The 16,818-nt window shown below is 52.7% G+C and overlaps 2 protein-coding genes across 2 annotated transcripts; one reads left to right on the forward strand and one right to left on the reverse strand.

Annotated features, from left to right (window-relative positions):
• Window positions 1-1,760: 1,760 nt before the first annotated feature.
• COL26b_013257 (uncharacterized protein) lies at window positions 1,761-3,900 on the reverse strand (the record flags this gene model as incomplete). The annotated part of the gene is made up of 2 exons (XM_053185878.1): window positions 1,761-1,777; window positions 2,025-3,900. The coding sequence occupies 2 exons, from the start codon at window positions 3,898-3,900 to the stop codon at window positions 1,761-1,763; spliced, it is 1,893 nt and encodes a 630-aa protein (XP_053030170.1).
• Window positions 3,901-13,375: 9,475 nt separating this feature from the next.
• COL26b_013258 (uncharacterized protein) lies at window positions 13,376-14,371 on the forward strand (the record flags this gene model as incomplete). The annotated part of the gene is made up of 4 exons (XM_053185879.1): window positions 13,376-13,675; window positions 13,721-13,729; window positions 13,913-14,052; window positions 14,113-14,371. 4 exons carry the CDS (start codon window positions 13,376-13,378, stop codon window positions 14,369-14,371), a joined length of 708 nt encoding a protein of 235 aa, XP_053030171.1.
• Window positions 14,372-16,818: the final 2,447 nt, after the last annotated feature.

The following is a 16,818-nucleotide window of genomic DNA, read 5'->3' on the forward strand; positions in this document are numbered from 1 at the left end:
AGCACGAAATATAATTCATAGCCTTCGAATGCAGCTTGGGGCTGGTGTGGCCAGTTTAAGTCGCCAAATCCGTCTTACATGACACACACCGAATGGCAGTCACTTGTCGTTGGTCGCCTTCTCGATTAGGTGTGGAAGATAAGGACCTCGAATAACTTCTGGTCTGCTGCGGTCTTAACAAAAGGTGTTATTGCATTTGGAATTGGAAAAGCAGGGAGGGCGATTTGGATATATTCCCTTTCGTTGGCCGCCTGGTTGGGAACTAGGCGACTGCAGGTCAGTCTCCATGGGATCCGACTGCATGGAGGTACGTAAGTGGCTGGCGTGAGCTCTGTTAAATGAGGCGGAATTCGGTGAGACAGCGAAGTAGCAAGGTAACATTGTTGTTAACTCTGCGATAGGTGAAGGGATGGTGTGCAACGAGCGGTATAGCTTCCCTTAGTGTGGTGGTGGCAGCTTGCTACTGTGGGGATCCCCCCCCCCCCCCCCCCGCCGGATGTACACTGGCACTGCTGAGATGTTTGTGCAGAACAGCCCTTGTAGTTTCCCTGCCGCTTGTTGGTGATGGATCTTGCCAAGCCGCCTGGCCATGGTGCCCTGCACAGATTTATACTGGAGCGTCCGCGTCGCTGACACTCAGCTGCGGCGCAGGCTAAGAGGCGGGATGTGCGAGACGAGCCACCGATATCTGCCTTGCGTGGAGACGTAGCCGTAGTACCTTCGCCGATCTGTTCTGCCTCGTCGTTGGCGGTTATCTGGATCAAAATCGCAGCTTGGCATGCCTCGCAGTTAAGACCGCCACAGTCCGCAATATCAAGCGGAGTCGCCGACATGGCGTCTGGGTAAGCGCGGAGGGTCAAGCTAGATTACGATGGTGACTTTGCATGTCAAATTGCGCTCTGCTTGGTTGTTGCACGCAGTGATGTCTAGCCGCAAGTCTTGCTCGCAGCAGCAGGGAGTGGAAGTAAGCTTGGCTGCATTACGAAGAGCATTTTGGAGGCGTCCACATGAGTGATATAGCAATTTAGGTCAGGGTTGCTCAAGGTTGCGGCTGGATTTGAGATGAATATGCACTTTGGAGGACTTCCCGAACGGAGGTGCAACCAGCAATCCCACTCCTCACTCCACCTCGGGTAGTATATGAGGCGACATCATAAAAGGCTTAGCGAGCTAACTCTTCACCGTCGTTGGTGAGGCCCCTCCTGCAGTTGTCTGCGACTTGCATGCTGCTAGTTTGCGACTGGTGAAGGCCCGCCCGGGCTAGATTAGTGGCCGAGGTTTGTCCAAGTCGTCGTCGATATGTTTGCACTCTGTAAGCCCTGACGCGTTTCTGACCACAATGGCAACGCAGGCACTGCCACTTTGGAAGTGCATATGCGTCTTTCAGGATCCAGCAGCATTCAACTGCAACCCTGTATGGATTTGCTGGCATAGTGTTGGTTCATTCGGTATTCGGTGTGGCTGACTGCAGGCGGTCATGACGTGGCATTTGATTGGCATTTTCCCGTCGCCTCGCTGACCATCTTTGGCTTTCTGTAGGAGTTTAGGTGGCCTAGTTGGCCCGAGCAGCGCGTGGGAAGACGAAGATAGCATTTGAGTAACCTCAAGCACGCTGGGTCTCCCCGCGAAATTTTACGCTATCCGTCGCCGTTTGCTGTTCTTAGGGCTGCAATGGGGAAACAACTTCTCGTCGGTGTTACTAGCACCTAATGACAGAGTCTTCGCCAGGCTGCAGTCGTCTATCGTAGGTTGTAGTGGGACTAAGAGGGCAAGGTTACTAGATGGCGCGTCGGTGTGATCATATATAAGAAGACTGTGATTAAATTCGAGAGGTTTTGTAGTTTTACGTGGCTCTACGGGCTTTTTTGACATCTTCAGTGGATAAAAAGAGTCTACCTCCGAAGTGAAGCGGAAAATAGTTGGATGGGGGTCTGCCGCCAGATCCCTCCGTCTCGTTAGCCACGGTTTAAGTGCCTGCAGCGCTCGCGGCCAGGGAAACACCACCTTAATGCACCGACAACCACCCCAAAAACACATGCCCAGCAGCCACCTGCGGACGCGGAGTTGCGGCACGCCGCTGCTGCCTAGTGATCCCCCCTTTTCGACCTCGAGAGAGACGTGGCGGTCGATATCGTTAGCATCGTATGTCTGCGAGCCAGGAACGCCCTCCCATGCCGATGTGAAGGCGAAAGCCGCGGGCGGGTACGCTCCGTCGTCGCCTAGGTCTGAGCACACGAAAATGGCGCGATACAGCGCTGGCTGCTCTGAGTCGTTCCAAATCCTACCTAGCCTCAGCTTCCGGCGGGCCAGGATCGCCGTCGCTAGCTCGGCAGCCATGCGGTGAAGATGCATGTCGGTAAAGGAGCGGTGCTCTTCCCCGGCGGCGTCGACGTCAGCGTCGAGGTGCTCGCGGATTCGGTCGGCGAGCCAGTCGCAGTCCAGATCATATAAGCAAAACACAAGCTGCAGCAAGCGCTTCCGCGCATTCAGTGTTAAACGACCCCTCGGATCTTCGACCCACGGCAACTCCCGCCGGAACGTTGCGGTATCGATGATAGGGCCCAGCTTCCACAGGTGGCCTTTTGTTGCGATGCCGCCCGCTATCAACTCCACGCCGGTCAGCCGGCAGCCTTTGTTAAAAGTCAATTTCCGCATGTCGTCTTCAGGCGCGTTGAATTGCCGGAACATCATCTTGTTGAGAAATTCTGAAGTTGTTAGCTCGGCTATTGATGACGTGTTATTGTTGCCGTTGTTGAGGATCTCGCCGTTGAGTAGACACATGGCTAGCACTGATAAACTGAGGCTTTGACCCTGCCGGCTGAGCGCTCCGCCGTCCAACCGCACTGGGTATTGACAGCAGTTGGCTATAATGGCAAGCCGGTCCCATGGCTTCGACAACTCGCGCGCCTCGATATCGTCGATTACCGTTGGGGTCATGGAGCTTGAGCTGTGTACCGTGAGTCCATATCTTCCGGCTGCTCGGAGCACGCCATCGATCCGCTTCGCGTCCGGCGGCGACAGCCCTGCCAGCCCGCGAAGCGCCAGGCACAGCCGCGTCGCCTGCGTGGAGAACATGATGAACGGTATGCACAGCTCGCCCGATATTCTGCCGAATACGCTATGGCGCCGCTTCTGCGGCTCCAGGGACGGGTCGTGGCGGATCAACAACTGCATATGCGTTCCGCCGCGGTAGTGCTCCTGGAATGTCCAGGCACGACACCACCAGCTGTCCTGCGTGATCTTGCTGAGCAGCAGCAGTGCCGTCCTCGCCACCTGAACAACTGTCACTGTAGAAACCTGAAACTTGCGATCGCCGTCGACAAGGGCCCCCGAGAGGATTCGCCTAAGGAGGTATAACTCGGATTCGGTCTTCAGCGGCCGGCCCAGCAATGCCACGGGGTGCTCGCTGAGCTGGTAGACGAGGTCCATGGCTTGTATGGCGTTGCGTTTCTCGACGCAGTGAGAGTGGCGAGCACAATCGTCGATGACGCATGTGTCTTGACGAATGCAATGGGCATCGATCCAAAGGAAGCGGACGCCGGTGTGGCGCATATAACAGAGGACGCGGTCGAGGATGCATTTCCGGACCGACGAGGGTTGATACTCATCGTCCCAGTCTTCGATGGAGTACCACCCGGATTCCGGGTTTTCGTGCTTCGACGGAGTCCAGGTGTAGGACAGCGCGACGTACTGCCGCTGGCGGAAAGCGTTTATCGACCGGCGGCGCATCTCCGAGCCTCTGGGCTGGAGACACTGGAGGCTGCTGATGAAGCGGCGAAACTTAACATGCTCTTGCTGGTTGCACTTACTGCCTATGTTGACGAGCTGCGAGACGATGGACGTGCGATGGTGCCGGCTAAGCTGTAGAAGTGACTGGTCCTTGTCGTCCTTGTCGTTCATCGTTGCGGCTTGGCAGACGGGTGTGGTTCATGAGGACGGGGTGCGGGATTACCCATCGCTAAACGGGTCCCTCAGCAATTATAAGCGGAGTGAAAGTGAAGTGTTACTAGGGACTAATAAACCTAGTTAACAGGCTTGCTGTGGGTGAGACTTAGCGACATGTAATGCGCTGCTGAATATACAGTGGTCGGCCCACAGATAGGCAAGCAACAGCCGACAGCACAGAATGGACAGCTTGAAATGGCTAGTATGACCGGTAATAAGCAATGCGACTGATCATTCTAGGCCGTGACGCATATGCGATATACTATGAATAACACTGATCACCATCCCAGGCCTTCAGATGCTCGACGTTTCTGGTTTGTTTGACTGGGACCAGAATGACACCGAGAGTCACGAAGAGGCAGTCAGCTTGGATTTTGAAGCTCTCAGTATTCGAGACATGTAGACGGAGCAATAACAGACCAACGGCACAGGACGATTATGTAGCAATATGAATTTACGCTCTGTCGGACATAATTTCTCCTGCACAGGGCTACCGTGTCATGCGTGACCAATTTTATCATTTTGGAGTGGCTCTGAGCAAATCTGATCATCCCTCATTCTGGCAGACGTTAGAAAAGAGGCTCGAAAACTTCTGGTATAACTAGCTCTTGTAGCGTAGCAGATACCGTCAGAGACATCTACCCTCTGTGCCAGCAATATCGCGAGCACAACCGATTAGTTCGCATTACTTCATGTTAGTATAGGAAATGCTGGAGCAAGTGGTGCCCAGCCGTCGTTAAATCGCTCCCACAGTTGTCCTGAAAGCGGCCATCAAGTAAACGTATCACACACAGTACCATGGCCAACGAATACGTGGGGCGGGTACTCAACCCGAGTAGCAGATCAGAGGGCCCGCGTTATACTGCAGCTATGCCCATTTACCACAGCTTCCTACCCCCTTGTGGCTTGTGGTATGGTGCAATCGATCGGGGATGGGAAGTCAATTGGCTTACGGACCAGCCAGCCTATGCGGGATATGGGTTTTAACGGCACACTCGTACGATACGAGACTGCACTCGCTCGCCTCACATTCGCCGATCTGCGTGCACGTTAAAAAATCGCTGCTAGTCTTGTGGCTGTAACTTGCCAGCTTGGCATGCTTGAATCGATGACCGACCAGATGCAGAATCATACGACTTTTGCGTCTTGTCTCATCACTAGTAATGTTAGCAGCAGTACACCAAGCGTCCAATACCAGCCGCGAAGGGGGCTGCTACTGCAGATACGACTTCGAAGACGGCTGCCTTCTAATGAACTAAGTCGGCAAGTGCGTCCCAAGGTCATCAAGGGAACGCTAAGCTGCTGACGAGCGACAAGTGATGCTAACCCTCCAAGACGGGCTCACTTGCTGTACCATGCTGCATGCGTTTCCTGGAAACCCCACGTCAACAGATCCCTAACTCGCCGCCGAGTCGCGCGGCACAATCTGGCTGTAGTGCTGCGGAAGACACTAAATCCCCAGTTGCAGTGTGAGACCGGGGGTGGGTGTTTTGATATGAATCGCGCGAAGCCGTTCCTACGTGCTATGGTTGCCTGTAACTATCCATGCCACCCACACGTTGCTCTTTCTTTTTACAGCATCAAACTACCTAGTGCTTTCCATGTACTCTACAGTATGCACTTTATTGGAATGCTTCTCATTTTCAACCTTTCACTGAGTCTATCAGCAGCCTTTCTGAGCCAGACGCCACGAATGCAGGAGGCCGCACACAGGGCCGCAATGCAAAGTCCAGGGATATCTGCGTCACGTAAATGACACCTGATCGTTGCGCAGACATGCGGTCAGTGGTCGGCGGACGCATTAAACGTTGAAAAGGCAGCCTTCCGTGAATTACAACCACTTCTATGTAGCACTTTCTTCTCTGCGTCCATGCATACCACCCAACTTTCTTCCATCTCATAATGTGTCGTTCGCCTGTGGCACCTGCTGGCAAACTTAGCCAACGTGGAGATCCCGGGATCAGCATGTTGCTGCCAAGTTCCACCAGGCGCCCCATTTCGAATGCGATACATGCCACTGCTATTTCAGAAGTCAGACAGCCGTAGAACATGAGACGGCTTGCCTGCCTTCGGAAATGGCGGTCCTGACATGCCATCTTCGGCACCTGCCACATCGGGTAATTCTCGGCCACGCCATCCCTCGCCGTTTTTGCCGTCCCTTAAATGAGCGCCTACCCTGCCCAACGCGCCTATGTGCCTCGAAGTTCCCTTTGTATCTTTTCCTCTCGCAGCTTGGCCCTGCGCCACCTTCATGTTCCTTCCGACCGCCTTAGCCACATCCACATTCTACTACAACGTTCGCCCTTCGTTAACATCCATTCAACTCTCACTTGCGATAATAAACCACGCGATAAACCACAGCCTTTCTCAACACCAGTTGATGCCGGTGCTTGGATGGTCGAGGTATCTCTTTTCCGCTACCTCCACCCGTTATGCCGAAGCCAGGTGCAGCGTGTCCTGCACAAAAGGCTCCGGTGTTCTCCTGCTGGAACAGTGTGGCTAATTTCCTCAGCAGTGTATTGCCGTTTACAGTAATCTGGTCTACGTTCGTCTGCTACCTTGCGCTTGTCGTTTCCATTCATTGTCAATGTCGACAATCTCCAAGTACCCGAGGGAACGCCTAGCAGGCCCGTCGCCCATTCTCGAAGGTTCCCATTACCATCCACGCTTACCTCGCCTTACCATCCGACCCAAAATTGCTTCTTCTGGTAACTTGAGGACTCAGGGGGGAACATTGGATGAGGTATGGGACCATACAACAGGCCAACGCTGGTCCGACGAACCAACTCAGTTCTCGCAATTGCACCGTTACAGCCGCCCAGGAGTGACGTCGTGGGTGCCAGGCCTTCCCTCAAGCCCAAAATTACCTCTTCTGGTAATTTGACAACTCAGCGGGGGTCGTGGGATGCGCTATGGTCATGCAACCACGCAGCGGTGGTTCGAGGTGCTGTATCAGGCATCACGATGAGCGCCCGTGGTGATGTCCCTGACAGTCTATCCTCGGGCGAAGGGAGGCAGGGCTTGGTTGGGGAATTGCCGTCTTTAGTAATTTCCAAGCCTTCAACCTCATTAGCGGTTGAGAGTTGGCAAAGAGGGTGAGAAACACCACATGTCGCAGAGATTGGCATCCGGCCAGGCTGCTGGTCGAGAAAGGACAAACTCCGCCTCGCTGAGGCCCCTCTAGGCTTCAGAGACACATTTGTCAGGGGCCAGGGTGGCATGTGCCAACAGAATTCCCTTGTTGGGTACTTCACTTCTCAACTGTAGCCCGGGTATCCTGCTCACCTACCCCTAGCGAAGTGCCACCGACGATAACAGCCTCATATGAAGCACGCCAGCCAGGCCATGTATCCTTGAGATAGCCTGCTTCTCGGTGGCTTTCTAGACCACAAAATTGCCTGAAGAGGCAATTCTCATCTCGATCATGCCGTTCAAGTCTGCCTGTTCTGCCTCCGACAAAGGGGTGCTAAGATAGATCACCTTGCATATACGAGACGGAGGTTGCCAGGAAGCTCAAGCACAGCTCAAAGTGCCAGCGCAATATTCCCAAGACGATCAATAGCTCCGCTACAAAAGCTGCCTCATCCCAACAGCTTGAGACTGTTGTACGGCTTCCGAGGTAGTATTCCTAACGGATCATGCTCTTAGCCCTAGAGAATCACAGCACACGTCCCAGGAGAAGCAGCATATAACCTCTCTCCCCCATGTCAAGGGGGCGATCGTTGCGCCAGCTGACAGGCTGGCCGAGCTCGATAGAGGGTTGGGTTCAGCCAGACTGGCCTCCCTCGTTGCAACTTGCAACCACAAGTCCAAGCATTTGCATCGATGGATGGGTGCCTGTCTTGCTCCGCCAACTATGATTCATGCCGCTTGGATCGGGCCTGGTTTGCTCTGAAGATGGTGACATGGCTTGTTGGACGTGGCCAAGGGCTCAGGGCTGCAAACTGCTGCGTCCATGATCAATCATTGGCGTATTTCGGAAGAGGGGGAAAACGCCGCCAGCGCGTCAGGGGCACCTCTGAGGCGCAGAGAAAATGACACAACAGGGCAGAAGCGTTGCCATGAAGCGAGGGGCCTGGCGATGTTATGTTTGGCTTTCACCGCGGATGTAGGAGCTATAAGCCCCGTTCTGGTTTAGTGAAGGGGCGGTTTGACCCGACTGTTGTATCTACAGATAGGGCCTTCGGCTTGAAAGAAAACCTATATAAAGCCCTTCTTCTACCCCTATTACGGCAGCTGACTGATTCCACACTGCTTATACTTTACCTCATTGTTTCTCGTTTGCTGAGGATGGCTCACCCCAACTTCAGAAAAACGTATGACGTGCAAACCCTTATAAAGCTCTACTAAGAAAAGGAGCGTAAACAGAGGGAGCGCAAACGACAGAAACGTTAATGCCAGCTTGAGGAGCAGCCAAAGCATCAGCAAATATCAACAAACTTGTCAACAGTACTTGCAACGCAACTCGAGCAAGATGTTGGCGCTCTCATTTTGACAGAGACTCAGGCTTCAAGCTTCACATCAGGTACACCTACATCACTTCCTAATAAGCATTAACTGATAATAAGCAGGTGGTCTTGGTGACTCTTTTGCTGGTATTGACGACTTCGGATTCAACTTTATTGAGGCCTTCAACACAGCTGAGTTATATAACAACGATGCTCTGGGTGACATTGCACACACAACCGAGCCTTTTGCTCCGATCTCCAAGATTGGTAGTGTTACAGCGGAAAATACGAAACCCAGCTTGCCAGATGAGATCAAGTCTCCGGTATCCTGGTTAACTTGCACACCTGAACTAGCCCAGCCTCCGACAGAACCGAATTCGCAAGAAGTGGCAATTGCCTCTTCACGAAGCGAACAGCCCCTGGCTCTTGACCTGGTCAGACGTTCAACCGAGCAACTAACAAGTTGTCTTAGCGACATGAACGCATATGAGTGACTAAAACCGCAAACTAGAGATATTAAGACTGAAACAAACATGCACAGATATTGCTGGATCAAAAGAGAGGAGCAAGACCAGCGACACCGGGGAAAGCTGCGATAATAACAGCTCAGCCAAAGATGGTTACACTAGCTCTTACGATAACAGCACTGAGAGTGAGAGCTGTTCTGAGCAGTTAGCGGTTAACCTTATAAGTCCAGATTTATCGGGGATCACCACATCACACATCCTGACTGCAAGCACCTCCGGGGCGCCCGACTCCACGGGGAGTCCGTTATACGCATCAAGCCCTATTACTAGTCTCTCCATTAACGCTGCCGCTGCTTCCTTGGATGTGGTAGAAGAGCCTCAAACAAACCTTTTCTCGCTTCCTACTCCATCCTCAGATCATGCTGCTGTCTCACAGGAAGGCGGTGATACTATCACTAGCTGGAGGAAGCGAGGTTGTGAGGCAATTGAAGACAGCTGCGAGAGCTATAATCGCCGCTTGCCTAAACGACGAAAGTCACGAGATGCCGACATGGAGACAGTATCGCAGGCTCTTCCAGCGAGGACTTTACGCGCACTACCATCTTGAGTCTTGAAAGATAAGCTAGACAAGAGAGGCCTCATAACATAAAGCGACAGACAGCTTCAGCGCTCCTCTAGATCACAGGCATAGTCTCACGCAGCTATCTCTATGAACTGTGATAATGACCACCTACGTGTTGATGCACTACCTGCGCTAGAGGTGAACCACACTTTGATAAGAGGAAAGCAGGCGGGAAGACTATGGAGACGATCGCTAACTACACTAGAAGTTGCTTCACCTCGCCTTAACACCTCTTCAGGGGAGCCTACTCCCCAAAGGTCCGGACAAGGTCCCCTCTCTCCCGTCGCCACCACAGCAGATCCATCCTCAACCACATGTCACGCCTGTGGTTTTTCTGCAGAACATATGCTGCGGATGAGTGATACCGTCCAGGCTCTTATTGGGAGTAGCGTTGAACTGTCCGGCAGTTAAGGGGGTTTGGACATGCTTCAGTTGTTCCTTAGGTTTGTCAGAGATTATGCCATGAGGCTTCCACATAACGCATCAACCACAGGAAACAGCAAGCTCCACGTATTGAAGTCAACTATTAGGCTGCCAAGCTTAGAAATAGTTAATAATAATGAAAGCTCAGACGACAACTCTGGAGACGATAGCGACAGCAATAGTGCAAGTATTGCTTATTCGAAAGGCTGTACCTCGCTCTCAGATATGAGCAAGAAGACCATCACCTCGTCAAAGCCTACCTCGACACTAGACGACATTGCCAGTCCTCACGACGAAGTGGCGAACGTCGCCTGTATCCTACAAACTGGCTCACGACGACATCCAGGCTCGCGCGAAATTCAGTTGAGGTCTATACCGGCGTCCGCCGCCGGCATCTCATTGCTGGTTGCAGAGTGCAGACATGGTTCCGAAGAACCCGCACCAAGAGTAGGACAGAAATTGGCAGAACACGATGCCATACTCTATCGTCAGAATGGAGGGGCTGAAGTAAACCTTGCTAGTCAGGACGACAACACTAGCGATGCGCAGCATGCTCCTGGCCACGGTTCGACACAAACCCGACCGTCACCTCCACCATCTGCATCTGACGCGGGCCGCCATTTCAACGCCCTCCAATCCCCGGGACCGCTCTCGGCAACGTTGCCGCGTTCAGATGGGAGAAACGGCTGCGGCGACGACAGCAGTTCGAACGACATAGGCTGTGCTGCGGACTTCGCACACCAGACCGCATTACGCTCTCGCCAGCCGCCAGCGCCGCCAAATGCCCGCCCAAACCAGGAAGGGTATCTTCGCTACCTGGTTGATCGACATAGTCATGCCAAAGGGCATGGCATGTGGTACCTCATCACGCGTGACTTCAACCAGCACTACAGTTGTAAGATGAGCTTGGAGGCCCTACAGATGATAAGATCGAGGGATCGCAACCACAGACAGTGAGTAAGGCACAGCCGTTTCCACGACGATGTAGCTGAATGGCTTTACAGAACAAAGAGATTGTTACCAAACGTGCCCACCAGCACGAGCGTCTAGTTTCTCCGCTATCCTGCACAAAAGAAGTGAGGTCGATGTCCGCGAGTGGTTCCAGCGATGCCGTCCAGCACAATGTGGCCAAACACTGGGTTGAGTCCAAAGCAAACCTCAGGTGCTAGCGCACATGCGACAGCTTGCCTACGTCAGTGGTCGAGTTCCCAGCTTCCTGACGGTCGGTAATAGCAACAAGGGTCGTAATGCGAGGCGTTCTGGGCCTGGGACGCTTTGGATTGCAAAGTCATACACACAGAAATAAAACTACAAATCGTTGTGAATCGGGCAGCCGCTTGGTTGCCGCTTGTGATGCTTCATTCCAGCAGATTGGTGGGTACGTGTCCAAGTAGTGTTCCATGTCGCCCATCATGACAGTATAAGTGTCGAGTTTCTTAAACGCGTAAAAGTTGACTGTGCTGCTTGAAACTGAAGCTATCCTGTGTGCAAACCGATGTGGAGAAATACCGTTTTTGTCGGCTTAACTTCGCCCTGTTGAGTGTGCTGGTGAGAGAGTTCACAGCTCTAGAAAGCACGCTTAGCTAGCTACATGCCATAGTGACGCGATACGCTAGCGTCGCAAGAAATCAGGTTGTCAATCTCCAGGGTGCCCTGGATGCGCCACAAAGTAATATTTCCACGATATGTAGATGCGGATCCGATCTCATCGAAGAGGGGATGTTGTCTACACAGCATATTAAGAACCTGGCATGAGCCATTGCCAGCGGCAGACTGCGTGTGCTGACATCTATGTCGTGGGACAGATTCCTGAAGATGCGCTTTGGCAGGACTGGGGCGTCTCAAGCAGCGGTGATAGCGTCGACTGAAGGAAGTTGACGGCCGCCTTTGGACAGGGTTAACATCTCTTGAGGGGCTTCTGTACAGTCCGAGATCGTCGACATGTTCGGGATGTGGGAGTGACAGCAGAGGTGAATGCTTCTCCCACCGATTCTGAGTACCTCTCTAGGTATGGCTCTAAGGTCCCTTGGTCTTTTCTCCTTTCTGTACCTGGCTGTACATTGTGCCTCAGCTCCTCCCACTGACTCGCAGCTCGGAGGGACCCTCACGAGGTCCACGTCTGCGCGTTGAATTACCAGGATTCATGTGCCTCGACGTGAACTCTAAAAAGGCGGGTGCCAACGACCCGCTGTATCTCTCGCCTACGATCAGTCCTTACGTGCGCAAACTGTCACTACGACCACCTAGTCCAGCGCGTTTGCTAGTAGGGAAGAGCCTGACGCGACAGGGAGATTGTGCCCCGCAATCTGCTCTACCTCGCCCCTACCAACCTGCCCAGGACCTTGCTGTCATCCACCATCAACCTAAGACCGCAAGGGTTGCCCAGCTCTGTTGTCGCATTTCACCAAGTCCGAAGTAAGAGCAATGTGTACAGCTGTGAACAAGAGAATCGCCCGCGACGCGACTCTAGGCTATTGTCCCATGCTACTGTACGCTGAGAGATTCACTTCAAGCAGGTCCGAGATGCAATGCATGAAGCCATGAAGTTGATAGGCAACGATCGACGGGGCAATGACCTGACGACGCTGCAGCCCTGTGACGACAGCATGGTTCCCTGGATTTCTGCCGTAGAAAAAGACCTCCTACCCGGTTATCAGGATGATGCAACGCATCGCATGCACGACCCCGCCTCTACGCCTCGTATCTAGACCACTCTCAATGCTTCATACAAGGACAAGATGTAATCCATCATCGTTGACAAACGACTGACAAATCCAAGCCTTGGAAAGACAGGCGTCGGTCAAAGGGAAGACCAACAAACGGAAATACTGGCGAGGCGAAGTCCGAAGGCCGACGGGGTACGTCTCCACCCAGATTTGGATCTCTCAGTGGACATGATTGCCATTTAAGATGAGAGCTGTCCCGACAGTCTGGTCATTGGTCACAGCAAGCTTTGGCACTAACACTATCACAGCTCCAACACTAGCGCCGCGAAAAGAAAACCAGGTCCGCAAAATGATCGTCACCCGGTTCCAACACGAAAGCTCCAAAAAGTTTTAAGCAAAGAGATGTTACCCCGGCTCCAACACTAGCGTTCTGAATATTCCACTCATCCACACCCAAAGCACTTTCGCAAGGATTGGCGATAACGAACTATGAGCGATGTTGCGCGCAGATCAGGCAACTCATCCTAAATACGTCTCGATGTTGGCGCTGTTGCAACCCCAGCTTTCATGAACCAATTGGAAGCAAAGCTCAGCTTCCCCGGCGCTTGATCCGTTGAGCCTTCAGGGAACCACAGGCGCAACGTATCTTGCGTCTTTCTACGTGTTGTCAAAAGTCTCTGCACTGGGAGTGCATTTCCTTCCCCGCGTTCGTCCCGTCTACTTCGTCTGCAAAATGTTTGCTCTGCTTGTGTCTTCCACCATATCCGCAAAATAGAGCAGTACTTGTTACACATTTTGACGACGATGTTCTCCTACGACATCTATGCTGCGGTGGAGCGTTTCGGCCGTGAGCTGAATGATATCCGCCGCAGTGCAGAAGAGCGGGAAACCGCAGCGAAGAGAGATTTGGACGCAGAGACCATAGCATTCCAGACAAGAATTAAAGCGATTCGAGAGCGAATGATACAGCTACAGCAGCAGATGAAGGCGTGTCGACAGGAGGAAGATGCTGCTTGTGAACACCAGACAGAGATCGAGGAGGCCTACGAGGCGGCTGTCCAGCACAGGCGCAAGGTTTCAGCCTTTCCAAACACTCAAAACATGGTAAGCAACATCATCGCGACGTTGTGGGCAATGCTGACGTCGCAGCTTGACTTCGTATGCGGGGGACATCCGACTTCCTCGAACAGCGCGTCGCCTGTAATATCTCCTTCAGCGAAATGTTCCTTTGACTTGTGTGGAGATGCCGCAGGCCATGCTGATGACTTGGCGTCGATTCACGAAAAACAAACTCCGTATCATCCAGCGTCACCTGCATCCATCCCAGCATCTCCAGCGAAGAGACCGGTCGAAGACGCGCCCGCGACGCCAGGCAAAAGACTTTGCTACGCAACTCCGGCTACGAAATCCATCGAGAAGACAGTCGACTTCAACAGGCTTTACAACAACAGAGATGCGAAGTACAAGCACCGAATAGTCCAGTACGGCAAAGATTGGTTTATCCTCTAATGCGACGAACACAATATACACTTTCTATACAGAGCGGTCACAGCTGCAGGTTCCCACCTGAAGGGCTACGCTCACAACAGACCCTCAGCTGCCCTCCCAGCCGTCATTGAGGCTTTTGGCGTTCGAGTCACAGGCTGCGACAAGGACAAAGCGGAGCTGAACAACGAGAGATTCAAGAGAGCTTTGGATGAGGGGTACCAGGTGTTGAAGTCCGCTAAGCGTCATAACGCACCTAGAAACATGCTAACCGGTGCGTATCTTAAAGCTAAGCAACAGCGTGAAACTTGCTGATATCTGCTAGCAGATGACAGCAATGCGATTGAGGAGATTGTGGTCGCTTGCCCACCTAGGTCCAGCTCTCTTGCGGTCGTGCACTACACGCCCGACAGATCACTGACTAGTGCCTCCTTGCTCGGCGACGCTACAGAGCCTCATTGCGAGATGAATGATGGGGTTGATGCACCTGAAAGAGACAACTGTGGATATAAAGAACTGTGCGAAGACGACAGATGCAAAGCGTTCACAGCGGTGATGGATGGTACCACTTAGTTAGTGAGGATGGAACGCAATCAATAATGCCATAGTCCTAACGAAGGGCCTGGGCGGAAAGAAGCGTGGAACGCTATCAACAGAAACATGGAAGGTCTGGTGCGCACGCTATTGGAGCAGATAAGCTCTGTGAAGACGGCCCCTATCCAGGCAGATGGGTCGTTGGCGCTGGATCAAGAAAGCAATGCTGCTAGTTTGGGGCAGTGGTGGCAGGTGATTGCTTGAGATCGCTAGAGGTGTCTCATTTCGTAAATTTAGCAGGGATATACCTGTAAGGGTCTGAAAGTTAATAACGTCTGGAAGGTCCACTCTATTGAAGCTTTCAACGCTCTATGGCGTTGAATGCGAACCTGAGCGTGTTTCTGAAACCTATCCGTCCTAGTGACGGGCAAGAATACATGTGCTGTCAGACAGTCAACGTGTAGCCCGTCTCTGGCCCCTCATCCGCGAAACCCATCCATCACAGACACCAATCCAGTTGGGGGCTGGGGGCCGATACAACGTTCATGCTTGTCATTTACGTAAAACCGAGGCCTCTCTGGCGTTCGAGTGGAGGCCTTTTCCCACCCTTGGCAGTCCACCCAACTTCTCTCTGTCGCGTCGGCGGTTTGGCCTCAAAGGCTCCAACGCCGAGATTGAAGGCCGCTATCGCCGGGGAAGTGCTCCGGAAGACTCTCAATCACATTCCATGAAAGACATCATCAGAATCAAGGTCAACAGCTCAGTTCTGTTTCCAACATAACGATAATCCCTGCTGGTCTGTGATCTTTGCTAATCTCAACCGGCCTCGAAATCGTGCAAGGATCAGCTACCCAGTGCAACACAACCGTGGAAGCTCCTTTCCCTACAGGGCAAAAGAGACTGCCTGCTACGTCGTTCCCTGAGCGTGAGCCAACGCGGAGCAAAGACAAGAAGACACAGGTGGCGTGAAGGACAACTCATGTCGGGAGGTACGAGGCTGGTAACTCGCATGCAGTGAATCAATACGAATAAGGTGCCCACGTCAACTCTTGGTATCTCTGACTGCGGCGCAAACGAGCCCACATTTGCGATTTGCCGGCGCACCCCGGCAGGAACCAAGAATTCCAAGCCTGTGCACCATGGTGTGAGTGGGGTGCGCTGAGCAATGATCACTTGACTGGCGATGCGATGCCTCTAGCATAACCTATGAGCGGCCGTCAATCAAATCGGCAAAAATACCTGCATACCTAATCACTACCACCAGCTTGCTGCCGTCTGAACTATGATATCAACTAACGCCCTTTCATCCCTACTCGCTATTGGTGTTTGATTGTGTCTGCGCTAAATATGGCGTCTACCAGTCTATATCCTTTACCTTGTTGATGCTGCTTAGTTCTTCTAGCGAGCTATCTCGATAAGGATAGGCGCAACTTGCTAGGATAACTGCTCTTTCATCAGATATCCAATCAGATCATCCGCCAATTCACGCCATCAACGTTAATCCATGATGCTATCCCTAAACCTTGCTATCACCATCTTCTAACACCAGGTTGTATTGATCATTTCGCCCGCCCTCCTGCTTGACCGGCTGGCTCGGCCTCCCTCACATCTTGCTTTCTTGTCTTGCGCGAGTTGAAGCTCTGCTTGACGTGGAACAAGAGCTCAACATCTCGAATCTTCTACATTCCCCAGACCGAGAACGCCATCAGTTCTAGTGACACTGGCTTAGCTATGAAGGCGCATCTGAGAAAGCTCTTACGCTCTTGCTGCGGCTTGCTTTGGCGTAGGCTTGCGGCGCAGCACCCAGAGTTCATGGATGCCAGACATTTAGGATGGCACCGCGGCCAGCAGGGTGGTGGCCTTCATGGCAAGTCTATGAATACCTATATCGGGCGGAAAGAAGGTGCTTACTTGTTTGCAGACGTGATGTTGTCAAACGGATAGAACAACGATTATGCACCTTTACCTTCTTGCTTCCGCTTTCTTTCGATAAAGAGAGCAGCCATGAGTTGCTGGAGTCCCACTATCCTACAGTTGCAGAAAGATGTGAGCACAGTCTTGGCCAGCTTCGACAAGAATGTTCAAGATCACGTTGATCGGCTCAGGTCCTTGGATCCGCTGGGCGCAAGCAGTCCGGATGTTTTCATCTCCGATTATGGCGCTTTAGGGTTCACATTCCTTGGGGATGTTGACAGTGCTGTTGAGCATCTGCGTGGTAAGATCTCCGC

This window comes from Colletotrichum chrysophilum (assembly GCF_026319265.1).
Source record: "Colletotrichum chrysophilum strain AFK26 chromosome Unknown scaffold_215, whole genome shotgun sequence".
Classification (NCBI taxonomy): Eukaryota; Fungi; Ascomycota; class Sordariomycetes; order Glomerellales; family Glomerellaceae; genus Colletotrichum; species Colletotrichum chrysophilum.